At 46.5% G+C, this 16,047-nt stretch overlaps 1 protein-coding gene across 1 annotated transcript; it reads left to right on the top strand.

Moving 5' to 3' along the window:
- The first annotated feature begins 322 nt into the window (after positions 1-322).
- Positions 323-11,077, top strand: Plekho1 (pleckstrin homology domain containing O1). The gene is made up of 6 exons (XM_047522959.1): positions 323-691; positions 1,345-1,491; positions 5,122-5,262; positions 5,961-6,065; positions 6,414-6,515; positions 7,614-11,077. Exons 1-6 carry the CDS (start codon positions 662-664, stop codon positions 8,316-8,318), a joined length of 1,230 nt encoding a protein of 409 aa, XP_047378915.1. The 5' UTR covers positions 323-661; the 3' UTR covers positions 8,319-11,077.
- Positions 11,078-16,047: the final 4,970 nt, after the last annotated feature.

Below are 16,047 nucleotides of genomic sequence, written 5' to 3'. Positions count from 1 at the left end.
GGGAGATGATCTCGATCTTGGTTATCTCCGGTCTTCCCAAATCGGTGTGTCTCTGTTATCCACTCGGCCGGCTCGGAAGGGTGTCTCCGCAGGTAGGGCGGTCTGTCCTTCTGGCTCCACCTCTCGTTGGACTGTCTGAGTCTGGGTCTCGGCGGGGTTCAGGTCTGTCTTCCTCACCCTCCGTGAGTCAGAAACAAAGGCAGGGGGGGCGGGGGGAGCGCACTCGCTGCGGCTCCGCGATTCGCCCTTTATTCTGAACTCGCAACGTCAGCGGGCCCGCGGATGGAGCTGCGGGGCGCGGGCTGGGCCGCCCACTGCGCGCCGGGCCAGGGGAGCGGCCGCGCTGGGCCAGGCGGGTGGGCGGCGGGGGCGCGCTCGGGGGCCCCGGCCGCGTGGGCTCTGGGATGGAGGGCGCCAAGGGGCGGGGAGCCGGCGTGCGTGTGTGTGCGAGTGCGAGTGCGAGGGAGGCCGGCCTTTAGTGTAACCGGAGCTACAAAGAGGGGGAGAGTCCGGGAGAGGGAGGGAGGGAGCGAGGGCGGAGCAGCGGCGGCGCCGGGACATCTCCGCCACCCTCCCGCTGGGAAGGAGCCCCTCCAAGCGGCCTCGACCCCCTCGCGGGGCCGCCACTGGGCCCCACACCCCGCGCCCGCGCCCACCCGGAATGATGAAGAAGAACAATTCCACCAAGAGGGTGAGTGCGTCCGCCGACCCCGTGACCGCACCTGACTTTGTGCTGCCAGGACCCTGGCCCCGTCGGGGCTGTGAGCTGCGGGGCTGGTGCCTAGGCGGCCTGCGCAAGCCCCCAGCCCCAACCCTGGCCGCGCCCCCGCTCCTCCCGGCCCGGCTGCTGGGTCCCCTCCGCCACGGCCCGGTGCGCCCGGCCCCGCGCCGAGCCGCCAGGGGGGCTTTTGTTTGTTTACTTGCGTTGGGGGGCCTTAACTTGGCTTAGTTTCTGCCCGACCCGCACCCTCCTCCTCTCCTGGGCGACAGGCAGCGGTTTGCATCTTGCTCTGCGGTGACGAGAAGACAATGAGAAATAAAATAAGATGCCGTTAGTCCCGGCGCTGCAAGGAGAGGCTGGGGGAGGGGGGAGGGGGCCTGGGTAGAGATCCGAGAGCCATCACTCGGCTTGACTTGGCCGGGCCCTGGCCCCTTCCTCTCTCAGTTTCGGTTGTTTATTTGGGAGGGGGGAGGGGAGCGATGTAGAGTTGCTCGGAGCGAAAACCTTTGCAGAAGTGGGGAGCGGACCTTGGGCTTCCCGGCTCCAGTCTTCAGAGGCGCCTTAGGAGACTGAACGAGCCATAATCACCTAATGGTCTGGTTCTTATCTTGTCCCCCGGACAGGGACTTCAGGATGGAAATCATCAGTCTGCACCGCCAGAGAAGGTCGGCTGGGTTCGGAAATTCTGCGGGAAAGGGATTTTCAGGGAGATTTGGAAAAACCGCTATGTGGTGCTAAAAGGGGACCAGCTCTACATCTCTGAGAAGGAGGTAGGTGCCCTTTACCTCTAACTTAACCCTGTTTTCTAGTATTCCCCACTTTGTGCCCACAGGGTCTCCAAGAAAAATCAGTGGTCACATTAGTCTGTACCCAATCTTATTCTGCAGAGAAAGGTCACCCTTTAGTGAGAAGATCCGAGTAAGAATCAGAAGTTGAGTTTGCTTCTTATAAATGATTTTTCTTTGCAGTTACCTCTCTGACAGCAGCGACAGTCCCCTCGTAACAGGTCCCATAGTTCTAAGTGTCCCTTGCTGTGCCTCCTACCCTATGCTGGCCTCCCAAAATATGGGATATTTTCCCCCTTTGCTCTTGTTGCTGAAACACGATGTTCAGCTTTTCCCTGTTCTGTCCCACTACCCTAACCCAGCTAGGCTTCTTTTTCCTATCTGCAGTAGGGTTAACAGTAGTACAGCCACCCTGAATCATAGAAAATACACAACCCAGAGTTGGTGTCTTGTGACCTCAGGTAGTGTATCTGTGAATGCCAGATAGTTATATTTGTAGAAGTCAGTGTCCCTAACCAATATGCTTTCTGTACCCCACTGCTCCAGTTAAAAAAAGAGGGGGCAATTAGCTCATGTTCTGCCCCCTTCCTGCCTACCCCTATTTATATCAGAGGGAAGAAAAATGGAATTATGAGTTCCTTTATGTCTCTGCATGGTTTTGGCTGTGTAGTTAAACATGAAAACCATAGACCACATTTGGTCAGAACCAGCATTCAAATCATTAAATCCCAGCTCTTCTCCCTTTTGTCCCTAATGCTTGGGATGGATAACATGGTGTAATATTGAGTAACTGAAATTGCTATTCTGTGACTATGTTGATGTAGACTGTCCTGTACTCCCCTTAGGATGCCTCATCCCAGGCTAGCTGGGAAGCCCTCCTTGAGTCTAACCTCTTCTGCTTTTGGCAGTAGGCACTCTTATTCAGTAGATTATATTTAGGTAAATAAATCCTTTTATGGTATTGAAACAGACACATGTGCAGCCCAAGAGAATGTACTCATCTGGAAACAGTATCTACTGAGGCAAGGAGGGAAGAACAAAGCCATGCCAGGGCTGAAGAGATCCCTCTTTGGGATGTCTGAACCTAGCTACTCACTCTAAGTTGGGAACTTGCTGTTGGAGAGTCTTAGGAGTGAGGTAAAGGGAAGACTTCGACAGGAGGATTTATTTTTAAGGGTCACCTCTGCCAATCACAAATCCTACAGAAAGTTTTTTCCACAGTTTTCTGACTTTCCAGTTTGAAAAGAAAGAGGGAGAAAGAGTCAAAGTGTATCTCCTGTCTTTCCCCAACTTGATAATGGCAGGAAACTCCAGTGAGCAATTGAGAGAACTTCCTACACGTCAAAGGAGAAACTAGAGAACAGTGAAAGGGTAGAAGAAACAAGACATTTTTTTTTTCATGTTTATTTGTCCAAACAGTAGAGCTTGTGGGTGAAAGAACTTGATTGAGCCTTGTGTGTGGAGGAAGGGATACAAAGCCAGAAAAAGGATGCAATGACCTCTGCATGGTGTCCTATGAGTCAGGAGCATCTGATTAGTCCTGAGGACAACTGCCCCCCATTGGGAAGGGCACAGCAAAAGAGGGAACAGCATATTGATGTTACTTTTCTTCAAAGCCAGTTTGCATGCTACCATGGGCCTCAGTTAAATGTGAAACTGACCAAAGACTCCCAAGTTTTATTCTGTCCACTTCCCAAAAGCTCCAGAACCAACAGATTGAAGATTTAAACAAAAATAAAAAAGCATAGCATGTTTGTAATTTGTTTTATAAATTCCTAACCTTTATTTATAAATTTATTAGAAAAATTCCTAACCCTTTTTCCCAGCATTTACATCAATCAGTTTTATAATTTCCACTTAGAAAGGCAAGGTCTCCAACAATTACTTCCCTCATAGAATTCTGTCTGTGTTGTTGTGAATCATTTTCTTCATTCTCAAAGGGTGCCCCTTCTCAGGGCTGGGGCATCTTCTGAGCTAGACCTTAGGGAAACCTCATGGTAGAGGAAGTCAGGTTCTAGACAACTTTTAGCAAGCATGTGAAAAATTCCTTCCTATGGGCAATGGGTGAAAAATCAGAGGAAAGGAAATGTTAATTTGGAAGATGAGTAATTATAAATGAGACTTTGAGAATTAGCTGGGGGGAGGGGACAGAAAACAGTGGAGAACAAGGCTCCCAGGAGTGTCCTTCTTTTCTGGGCATTAGAATATGCTTGTCCTACCATTTGTCTCACCTCCTTTCCTACCCCTCCCCTACCAGTGGCTAACCTCTGTCAACATCTCCTGCTCCCAGAGCTCCTTATCAGCCAATGACCAAGCCAGAACTCCCTGCCCTTCCTTCTCCCTAAGGAAAACAGAACAAGTTACTCTCTTCCCCTGGCTACATATACACACCCAGCACTTTCCTCTCCAAGGTTTCTGGCCTCTACTGATAGTCTGACTCTGGGGAGAGGGGGAAGGGGAGGGATAATGCGTCATCCTGCATCCTGGCCCTGTGTTTCTGGGAATTGTTCTTGGATGCCCCTGGCAACACCTTGTCTCACCTCCACCCATAATCCTTCAAGGCTTCTGGTCACTTCTCAGCCCAAAGCCAGGGATGGCTGGGAAGGAGAGAGCCCTAGAGGAGCCAAGCCTTGCCCAAACAAAGAGAGATAGACTAAGGAGCCCTCACTCACCTGAAGGGAGCTGTGTGACTATCATCAACCCCCTGGGTCCAGCAACAATTTAGAAAGATGGGTAGATACTAGATGGGATGGAGAACAGAAGAGAGACCCTCTACCCAGCTTCAAAGTTGATAATAACCAAGAGTATAGATGAGGTCACTGCCACGTACTCCCACAATTCTTACACCGGAGTTTGGGAAGTAGGGGCTCTTTTGTAAAACAGTTCCAGTCAGGAAGAGTAAATGTCTTCCAAGGAAGACCTGAGGCTGCCTTTTTTTTTTTTTTTTTTTTTTTAAACAAGTTTACTTAATTTTAACAAAACAAGTGCTGGTGGTTTTTACTTTTCATCCCAGGAAACATGACCAACTAATTCCTGAGGTGTTTCTAACTGAGCAGAAGAGGGTAGACAGACTGCTCAGGCTCTATAAGTCTCTTTAGAGTAGCATATATTAGAGGTGGAAACAGGATGGGGGCAAGAAAGCTACCATCGAGAGACCATAGGCAGCCCTTCATTCCCTCCAGACATCCTGATACTGGGTCCATCTTAATCTCCTTCTGAACCTTTGAGGGCTACGCAGGTCTTCCTTACTTGGAAATGATCATACCCACCCATTCACCATGTCCCTTTAAGGATTTGAGCCTTTTCTGAACTTGGGCACTGTGTCCTTCAGGAGTAGAGTGGGTTCATGGGTAAAGAGAGGCTCTGGAAATGGTAGCCTGACTGAGGAGAGTAGGGTTAGTGGTTTAAAGAGAAAGCTGCCTGAGGACTTAGGACTTGGAGACTGTACCAGTCTGGAACCTGTGATGTATATGGCATGGATAGGATGGACCTTCCTGTCCCATTGTCCTCCCCTCCCCTCAGGCATTGTTGGGTTCCCAAGACTTATCTAAACTAACTTTGGGGGAGGGGCTAAGTAATTTTATCCTTCTCACCCCATCCCCAAATCTCCCCTAGGTAAAAGATGAGAAAAATATTCAAGAGGTGTTTGACCTGAGTGACTATGAGAAGTGTGAAGAGCTCCGGAAATCCAAGAGCAGGAGCAAGAAAAATCATAGCAAGTTTACTCTCGCCCACTCCAAACAGCCCGGCAACACAGTAGGTATCTCCTGCCACCCTGGACACTAGGGTACTGATGGGGTTGGAAGGGTCAGAAGAGAATACCTTCCCCCTTCAGATTCTCCTTTCTGAGCTGTCTTGGCTCAGAGGCCCTGAGTTACTCTCCTGCTGGCTTTTATTTTTTAACCAGGGACTATCGTGGCCATTTTCTTCCCTCCAGGCCTTTAAACTGTTCAACCACAAAAATCCTTTGTCTATATCCCTAGCAGCCTCCCCTTTGCTCTCTTCCCCACTCTTAACACACACATACCTGCATACACACTTATATCTCTTGGGAGAAAAATCACTGGTCTCTGTGCCCTGAGGTGATTGAGGTTCTGAATCTGATTCCTCTCATCTAAGGAAACCCAGGGAAGCCATTTCTGTCACCATCTACTTCCTCAAACATATAAAGATCTCAAATATCTGTCCTTTTATCAAATCTCCTTTATTTATTTCCAGTGCCACATACCCTTCTTAGCTCCTCTTTGGTCATTTCTAAAACAACATCCAAGCTATGCCATTTTGCAGGAGTAGAAGCTGGGTTTCTTTGAGTTATGGATGACTCTGGAAACAGAATCTCTCTCCTTCCAGGAGCTGGGTCTAAGAGAATGAGATTATGATTTCTTATTTCTTCACTGTCAAGGTGAGGTGCCAACTCTAACACCCAGGCTGAAACAAGACTCTTCCCCTCACAGGCACCCAACCTGATCTTCCTGGCAGTGAGTCCAGAAGAAAAGGAGTCGTGGATCAATGCCCTCAACTCTGCTATCACCAGAGCCAAGAACCGCATCTTGGATGAGGTCAGGGGGCTCACTGTGGGGAGAAGGATGCTGAGAGAGAGGATTATTATTTGGGGCCTCATTTATTTGCTCTCCCACTAGCCCTTCTTCTTTCTCTCCCTTTTGAAATCCCTGTTCTCCTTCTACATTCTGAGTCTTTTCTGCCAACTCCTTCCCCCACATCATGATGCATGAGCCAGCCTTAGGGAACCCTCTCATATCCAGTAAATCCCTTTGCCTGTGACTTGCTCCAAAGTGGTTTATAGGGTGAGCTTATTTCCCAATCCAAGCATTTTCAGGCCTTGGGGGATGTTGGGTTGGGACAGATAGTCCTGAAGAGGACCGATTACTCATGGTACTTCGCTTCAGGTCACCGTCGAAGAGGATAGCTATCTCGCCCACCCCACTCGAGACAGAGCAAAAATCCAACACTCCCGCCGCCCCCCAACTCGGGGACACCTCATGGCTGTGGTATGTAAGCCTAAGAAAGTAAACATTGCCAAAAGACTGATTCTGTGTCAGTCTCAGATCGAACTATTTATTTATCAGAAATATTTATTCAACACCTACCATGAGCTAAGACATCTCTGCTCTCAGTAATTTTATCGTCTTTTGGGGGAAATGAGAAATACTACCCAGGAAAGTAAAAAGTAGAGGAGTTGAATACCATACAAGATGAAATAAACTGTATGGTGGGTATCTTGATGGGTAACAAGGTTAAAAACTACATGCATTCAGAAGAGGAAGGATCACAGCAAACCCCTGTGGACATAACAAAGCAATGGTTTCTTTCATTCATCTGAGCTCTAAGTCTCTAGAGAGAGAAGCGGTCAGATACAGTAGAAGGAACAAAGACTCTGGAGTCAGGCAGAACGTAACTTTTGCTGTTAATTGTGTGGTTCCTTGGAACAGCATGTCTGTAAAATGGGACAGTCATACTACCTTGAAGGGCTGCTACAAAGGGTGATTGAAACAACACATTTATAAACTACATATGAAGTATTGAATATTACCACTTTTTAAAAGTTACAGTATTCTGGAAATAAGAACCAAGGTTTGGCTAGGCATGTGGTGTGCACCTATAATCCCAGTGACTTGGGAGGCTAAGGCAGGAGGATTGCAAAGTCAAGACCAGCCTTAGCAATTTAGCTAGACCCTGTTTCAAAAAAAAATGTATACAAGTTGGCTGGGAGGATAGCCTGGTGGCTGAGGTATGTGGCTCAGAGGATGCAGATAGAAAAGGATATTTACTGTGCCAAGCCCAGTGCTGTGCTTGGAGTCCACAGTACAGAGGAAGTAGACACTCCTGAGGAAGCTTGTAGCAAAGGGGAAAATATGGGAAACAAGCAGGAGAAATTAGGTCACGGAAAAATAAAAAGCTCAAATCACCATCAAAAGAATTAAGAAATTGCAAATAAAATAGAAGGGCTTAGTCTAGAGTGAAGAGGTCTCATTCAGAGAAGGCACAGTGAGAAGGAAAATGACAGCAGCTTGTATCTGTCAGTCTGTTATTGCTGAAGTCTCTACTGATGACAGTTTACCCCCGTGATTCCTACCCCTTCTCCCCAGGCTTCGACCTCTACCTCAGATGGGATGCTGACCTTGGACCTGATCCAAGAGGAAGACCCTTCCCCTGAGGAGCCAACCTCTTGTGCCGAGAGCTTTCGGGTGGACCTGGACAAGTCTGTGGCCCAGCTCGCAGGCAGTCGGCGGAGAGCAGACTCTGACCGGATCCAGTCCTCCTCAGACCGGGCAAGCAGCTTCCCTCGACCTTGGGAAAAGCCAGACAAGGGGGCCACCTACACCCCCCAGGCACCCAAGAAGTTGACCCCCACAGAGAAAGGTCGATGTGCCTCCTTGGAGGAAATCCTGTCTCAGCGGGACGCTGCCCCAACCCGTACCCTCCAACTGCGGGCTGAGGAATCCCCAGCCCACAGCCCACCCCACCCGGGGCAGCTGTCCCGGATCCAGGACCTGGTAGCAAGGAAACTCGAGAAGACACAGGAGCTGCTGGCAGAAGTTCAGGGACTGGGAGATGGCAAACGAAAGGCCAAGGACCCCCCACGGTCTCCACCCGATTCTGAGTCTGAGCAGCTGCTGCTGGAGACAGAGCGGCTGCTAGGAGAGGCGTCATCGAACTGGAGCCAGGCAAAGAGAGTGCTGCAGGAAGTCAGGGAGCTGAGGGACCTGTACAGACAGATGGACCTACAGACCCCCGACTCCCACCTCAAACAGACCACCCAGCACAGTCAGTACCGGAAAAGCCTGATGTGAAGGACAGGAGCAAGGTCTGGAACTTGTGGGGGGCTTACAGATTCTTATCTCCAAGTGTTGCAGGATAAAGTTTTTTATTTACCTCAAAAAAAAAAAAAAAAAACCACACACAATCAAACTCATTGCTCTTGCTGATGCCTGACCCCCTAAGCCTTTCTTTCCCTACTTAACTCCCCCTCAGACTTGAGAAGGAGCCGACCCCTATAACAGTAATAAGGAGCTTTCACCTGCACAGGGAAAGACATAGTCTGCTCATTTTACACATACCTCCCACCTGCCAGGCAGTGGGAAATTGTCAAGTACTTGCACAGCTTTCTAAGTTTAGAGGGAGCTGGGGAAGAGGAGAGTTTCTCGTATGTCCCATTCGGGTTTTCAATCTGAGGGTGAAATTTCAGCTGCCCAACTTTAGTTCCAGGAATGCGGAGGATAGTGCCACCTGTCCATGCCATAGGAGAAGTGAAATTTACCCCAGCCCTGAGGAGGATATGTGGAATTAAAATCTCCCTGCCCAACACTGGCTTCTCCCCCAAAATGGTCTCTGGTTGGAATTGAACTGTGTTGGACTGGGGCTGGGGCTCAGTGGTGGAGCATTTGCCACCATGCATGAGAAGCAGAGTTCAACCCCCAGTATCTTAAAAAAGAGAGTTTGAACTGCTAGAATCTCATATGTGAGGTGCTTTATCCATCTTTCATGCCCTTCCAAGCATGGATTCAAAGATACACCTTTGGATGATGGGCCTGGCTTGGTCACTTGACTAGGGAGTGACTAACATAGGGGAAATGGGGACAGCTGACCCCATGGAAGAACTGAACTAAGAATGAAACTGATTTGCAATTGTAGGCTGGGCAGAAAGAAGGGGAAACCCAAACCTGGGTCTAGGTTCCTCTTTCTGCCAAGTGAGGGTTTCCTGTAGTCACTCCCTGTCCTTCCTCCGGCTACTCCCACCACTAAGCAGACCAGCTTTAGAAAACATATCTGCTTACACCACCATTGTGCCTGACTGCCTTGAGTGGCCATTCGTCCTTGCATGCTTATCTATGATTGGTCCCCTACAACTCATTTCATTTGCTGTTTTTCTCTGAAGTTTTTTTGTTTTTATAGTACTAGGGATTAAACCAGGAGTGCCAATGCTGTACTACTGAGCTACATCCCCAGCACTTATTTTATTTTTTATTTTGAGTCAGGGTCTTTCTAAATTGCCCAGGTTGGACTTGAACTTGCAATCTTCCTGCCTTAGCCTCCTGAGTCACTGGGGTTACAGATATGTTCTACCACACCCAGCTCTCTAAAATTTCTAAGATCAGGTTTAGTAACAGTGCTAAGGTCTAGAAAAAATGTTGTGAAGGCAAAATATGAATGATTTTTGGAAAGAAGCGGTCAGAGAACCTCATGGACCAAGTAAATGAGGGATTAAAAAAATACATCCCTTGTGAACTTCTTGATCCTCTTCCCTAGGTCTGTTCTCACACCCAAGAGCCAAGTCCTAAAGTTTCACTGGGGGAAAAGGGGGAGGAAATAGGGATAAACTACATACAGATACTAGCCATGAGCCTGCTGGATGTTAGGAAGATTGGGTAGGAAGGAGAGAGGCAAATTCTTTGGGGAAAAAGAGACCCTTCGATTCCCATTCTTCTATTCTTGACATTGCTTCTACAACCACATTAGATGAGGGGATCTCTCCAAGTTAAACTGTTTAGGAAAAAGGAATTCTTGCTCTCATTTTAGTTCCCTACCACTCACTGTCATGAATGTTTTCTATAGATGTAGCCTATAGTTATCTAGTCTCTTCTTGGAGGAAAAAGTATTCTATTGGAGTCAGGGAAAGTGCACTTACTGTCATTCCCAGCATCTCCTAGGTGGTGAGATTAGGGAACCTAGTTCTCAGGTTTTCTGTCCTCCAGATAGACTTCACTCTCCAAAACTCCAAACCTGGTCATCAGAGTCACCCATTGCCACAAATATTGAAAGTCTGAGTTAAATTTTTATTTTCTCCTTATGAGTCTCCATTTTTGTATTGTTTATTTTATCAGCATTTTTCTTTTTCTCTCTTCCTTATCACTCCCACATAATGAGGAAAAAAACAAAAGCAAGAATGACATAATGTGTCCCAACATGCCAATCATCTGTGGTTCCCAGGGGAACCAGAAAATGAAGGGAGACACTGGAGAGAGGAATGGCAGGTGAGGGGAAGCAAAAAAGAAATGTCAGCTACCTTGGGAGACAAGAACTGGGCATTGGGTCCTAGGGTTTTCAGTCCCCAAATTTAGCGGCTTTCAGTTCTCCAGCAACTGCTAGGATATCCAAGATCACAAGATTGGGGGCATGAGCCTGGCTTTGAAACCAGACTGATCTGGATTCAAGTTCTCTATCCCTTTTTGGGCAAGACACAAGTTTTCTGAGTGCCAATTTTCTCATCCGTAAACTAGAACTGTTAAATGGGTAAGGTAGATATATGAAAAATGCAGGTCAGTCAATAAATGGCTGCTATGCCTGCTATTACCAGTGTGGCTCAGAGGGCAATGAATAGTAAGTTCACATGGAGTTTACGGGGCTGAGCCCAGTTTGAGAGTTAATGCACAAAGTAAATCATTTTCACTTAGTTTCAGTCCACACACTTGATCAGGCCACAAGCTGTGCTCATACCTCTTCAAAGGAAAGAGTGTGCCAGCTATAAAGAGGGAGAAAACACTATTCCTGGTCTTCAAGAATTTCAAAACTTAACACAAAGTCAGGCTTCCCACTAGAAAAACAAAGCATACCTTAGTGGTGGGCTACTATCAAGAGTTCTGGTCTGGGGATTTGGCTCAGTTAGTACATTTGCTTACCATGTGGAAGGCCCTAGCAAAATAAAGAAAATTTTGTAAACGTAAACTGTTTTGAGCTTAGGCACCATGGCAGGATCATCAAGCATTATTCTAATTTCCCCTCCACCCAGTGCCTCTCTTCCCTCCCTTCGTTCCAAATCATTTTTCTGCAACATTTCCCTTACTTCCTCCTAATAACTGTGGTATGCAGTAAATGGGTGGACTGAGTAAAGAAGAGCTCCATGGCTACATGGGGCAACTTTCTTATTACACAGCTGCCAACAGGCATTTTTCAGGATGTTTGTATTTTTCCTACCTTCGTCCCTCCCAGCAACTTTGCTATATGTTTTTTCTTAACAAAATGAACTGGGAAGGGAAACACCTTTGGGTGGCCCCAGGATGGGGAGAAGGGAAAATCCAGGAAGTAGAGTTGAAACATAGCGATAGATAAAGACAGGTAAAGAACCAAATGCTTAATTCACATTTCAGCGATATTTTCTCAGCTCTTCCTGTTCCTCCCCATTAAATTGTGAGAGGTTGGGGGAGCTGATAAAGGCACAGTCCTGATCTTCCTCCATTAGGAAGAATGTCTGAGATGTTGGACAGGAAAGCTGATGAGATAATTTGCACGCAATTTCCACAGCATAGCAGTAGGTTGTCTAGGGTAAAAAGAAAAGGAAAGAAAAGAAAAAAGCACATTTTTCTAACCCCTGCTCCAATTTTCATAAACACCATGCTAGGCTTAAAACTCCAACCCTAGGGAAATAGCTCTTGCCTTCCTCCTCACCCACTCTTCCAACCCCTTTGCCAACAGTAATTTACCTCCTTCTCCCCAGAAACCAGTCTAAAAGATTCTCTCCCCTATCTGCCCCTCACAGGCGAGCAGACCTAGCCCATTCTACCACCCTCAGAACTGGGCTACCGTGCCCCCCAGCGCCAACACACACACACACACACACATACAGCTTTCTCACTCCCTCCCAAAGCTTGGTTTATTTCTTTTTCTGCTATCCTTCTACCTTCCAACAGCAGCCAATCCCCAGCCTGCTCTGGAGCAACACCATATATGGAGAGGTTGGAAGGAAACCCGAGTAAAAGCGGGAGCGAACACACACACACACACACACACACACACACACACACACACACACACCCCAGAGTTTGAGTGCATTTCTGCACGTGATCTTGTGTCTGTGTGTATCACATGAGTTCCACTGTCCCCAGTTCATCCCACCCACAGAATGAGGAACCTGTTTGCTATTCCCCACTTTTATTCATGCCCCAGGAGACCATCACTCCAACGGTTGTCTCTGACCTAGATTCCCTGCACTAATTACAAGCCTAACGAGATCTAACAAACACCCAACTTAGCACAGCTGAGACCCTCGAGGTCAATTAGTGCAGCCCAACTCCACTCAGGAAATGAGAGATGGAGCCTGAAAGTCGTGTACATGCCTTAGCCCAACCCCACTGCAACCCCAGGGTTTGGAAGCAGGAATGGGGAGAATGCAAAAATTAGCAGAGCCAGTTTAAATATAGGATCTTGGAGAGTTAACAAGTGTGGAGAGAAGTGTGTTAAGGTTGGGGAGCAGTTGGACAATTACAGATTCCCATCTCCTCCTAAATGATCATAAGCATAGAGGTTGATACCACTAAAGCAAGGATAGACTTCAGGCAATTTTCCTAAAGACTTAATATGAGGAACAGTAATTCATAGAAAAGCAAGCACTGGAACTCCAGATCTGAGTCATGACCTTCAGCTCTTAACTTCTCCTTCTCTTTGCTTCCAATTTGTTTGGGATAACCTAGAAATCACCCCTTTTTTCAGAATACTAGAGACTTAACTTCAATTTTTCCTCTTCCTTTCTCCAGATATTAAAACCATGAGTGCAAACATCCCCTTCCAATATTTCTTTCTTCATCTTCTTCTTTTTTTTTTTTTTTTTTTTTTTTTGGTGCTACAGATAGAACCCAGGACCTCTGTCACTGAACTACATCTGCAGCCCTTTTTATTGTATTTTATTTGGGGTCAAGGTCTTGTTAAATTGCCCAGGCTGGCCTTGAATTTACAATCCTCCTGCCTCAGCCTCCCGAGTCACTGGGATTACAAGCATGTGGATCGGGTCCCAGGGTTCCTTTCCTTAGATACAAAGCAAGATAGTGGAATAGCTTCTTGTCCTGTCTTTAGCCCAGTGTCCTAACCTCCAATGTGTATTTCTATGGAGATGGAAGGGGGAGGGAGGAAGGGAGGAAGAGGGTTAGTGAACTGCTTTATGTGCAGGAGGAGAAGTGGACTTAGATCCACCTCAAAAACAGACTGTTCCTCCCCTCACCCCCAACCTCCACCAGCCCTGGCTGCAGAGGGCAGCACTCTGCTAGCACTACGCCTCCTGCACAATTCAGACTTAGGCAGTAACCAAGAACCCAGAGAGCAGGATGATTCACATAATGTGCCATGTCCATACGGTGATGACTTCTGAATGCATTTCTCAAGCCTAAGTCCCAAACCTCCCCCATCTAAGCCCTCATAGCCATGTGCCTATTTGATATCTCTACCTGTCTAAAAGGAATCTTAAACACTGTAAGTGTGATGGGTCATTTAAAAATGGTCCTCAGCCAGGTGCAGGAGTGCACGCCTATAATCCCAGCAGCTTGGGAGGCTGAGGCAGGAGGATCGCAAGTTCAAAGCCAGCCTCAGCAATTTAGCAAGTGCCAAAGAACTTAGTGAGACCCTGTCTCAAAAAAAAAAAAAAAAAAAAAATTGGGGGGGTAACCAGGGATTGAACCCAGGTGCACTTAAAAACCAAACCACATCCCCAGCACCCCACCCTTTTTTAATATTTTATTTAGCGTATCACTAAGTTACTTAGGCTAAGTTGCTGAGGCTGACTCTGAACTAGTGATCCCCCTGCCTCAGCTTCCTGAGCTGGTAGGATTACAGGTGTATGCCACCACAGCCAGTCCACAAAATAATTAAAAAAAAAAAAAAAAAAAAGAACAGGAGATGTAGCTAAGTGGTTAAGCACTCCTGGGTTCAGTCCTCAGTGTAAAAAAAAAAGTCGTCAATCAACCTTCCATATACTCTTCTATTATGTGAGTTTACTGTTTCTTCTATTCAAGAGGCATTGTTATTTCTCCAACTGCTCCTCAAATCTCATGACTTGCTTGGACTAATAATAGAACATACCATAGGTGTAAGTTCCAGCGCTTAGGCCTTAAGGAAAGTTGTAGTTTCCACTCTGGTCCTCTTAAAATTCAGTTGCATGTCCATTTGGCAGGCCTAGTATCCTTGATGTGACATCATGTGGTGAAAGAGGCCCCCAAACCATGTGGCTCTATCCCAACATCTAAGCCTCCAGCCAAATACAACTGAAGGCTGTGAACCAAGTAAAACTGGAGGACAAACTGCCCAGTCAACCTTCAGAATTCTGAGGAAATCATAAATCATTGTTGACTTAAGACAAGTTTTGGGGTGCTTGGTTACTCAGCAATTCATACTAAAAAATTGTTTCTTGGAAGTAGGATGTTGCCATAATTAAAACCTAAAACATGTGATATTGACTTGGAACCAGCGGCAGGGACTAGAAGGGCAACATGGACATGTTAGTTGAGGCTGGATGATCAGGGAAGAAATTGCTATTGGAACTAGAGAAAGGTTCTGCCATCTTTTATAGAAATGGAGTGATTTATATTACCTGTCGAAGTGAAAATGTACCTAAGAAACTCACTGGAGATGGCTAAGATGATTTCCAGGCATAATGGTGAAAGTACCAATAAGGCTTCCTTAGCTATGAATGATATTATTAGAAGGATGAAGTAAAAGGAACTTTTCAGTTTGTAAGCAATATTTGAAGGAAAACAGAGATATGAACAGTCTCCAGCTTTAAAAAATATATATATCAACTTTCACCAGTAGTCATTTAAGAAGATGATCTGATCTAAGGAACCACCCTGGCCAATGAAAAAAATGGGACATTTGAAAAGTACAGCAGTACAATGCATACAAGGACAATGGAAATGGCTGGTTGTTACTAAACTGCCTTGGTATCTTAGAGAGATAAGGGAAAGCAGTTAACAAACAATTGAAACTGTATGAGAAGGTCAGTGTCCTCTTTGGTACTTACAAAGAGGCCATTATCTGCCAAGGTAGGAGAAGAGTGTAAGAAGACGACTAACTCTGAGCTTAATAGAGATGTGGAGCCTCAAGAACTACCCTCCAGTGAAGCAGGTAGCTCTGCCATGCCAAGATCTGGGTTCTGGTTGAGGAAATCTGAACTGGAACCCTGACACATTAGTGGGAACATTTGATGCAAACCAAAGATTTTTAATTTGCAGTTTCCCCTCAACCCTCATAGCCTTCAAAAGCATCCCACCCCTCCCCATTAAAAGGCAACATCATCTGCCACTCAGGAAAAACAATGCAGAGGTCTTTTTTTTTTTTTTTTTTTTTTTTTTTTTTTAATAAGGTAACAGAAGTGCCCCTCTAGATCTGCCCCATCTCCTCTCCTGGCTGCCAAAATGATAACTAGGGCCAAGTCACAGCATAATTCAGCCAAGAACATGCTGGACCTGATTAGGGAGGAAAGAAAATAATACCCAACATGTTTCAACAGGATCTGTGTAGGTTCACATGGATCTGGATTTTTTTTTTTTTTTCTCCCTTGATGGTACTGAAGATTGAACCCAGGGCCTTGTGCATGCTAGGCAAGCACTCTATTACTAAGCTACATCCCCAACCCAGGATCTAGATTTTGATAATACCAGAATATAATCCTGAATAAGAAAGAGTTTATGAGTTGGAGGGTACCCTCTTGGGATACAGGATTTACACTTCAGCATGGACCACAGGAGATGGTTCAGATGTGCTACGGAATCCTAGAAAAAGTGATGCCCTACACTAAGCAAAGTTGAAATTCATGAATTG

Source organism: Sciurus carolinensis, chromosome 1 (genome assembly GCF_902686445.1).
Source record: "Sciurus carolinensis chromosome 1, mSciCar1.2, whole genome shotgun sequence".
In the NCBI taxonomy this organism is placed as follows: Eukaryota; Metazoa; Chordata; class Mammalia; order Rodentia; family Sciuridae; genus Sciurus; species Sciurus carolinensis.
Note: the sequence above shows the minus strand (reverse complement) of the source record. Positions and strands in the feature narration are given on the sequence as shown.

Bases quoted from the DNA above. Each gene is read 5' to 3' on its own strand.
- Plekho1 (XM_047522959.1), top strand. From the start codon at position 662: ATGATGAAGAAGAACAATTCCACCAAGAGG. The intron at 1,492-5,121 runs GTAGGTGCCCTT...AATCTCCCCTAG, and splicing joins TCTACATCTCTGAGAAGGAG to GTAAAAGATGAGAAAAATAT. The intron at 6,066-6,413 runs GTCAGGGGGCTC...ACTTCGCTTCAG, and splicing joins AGAACCGCATCTTGGATGAG to GTCACCGTCGAAGAGGATAG.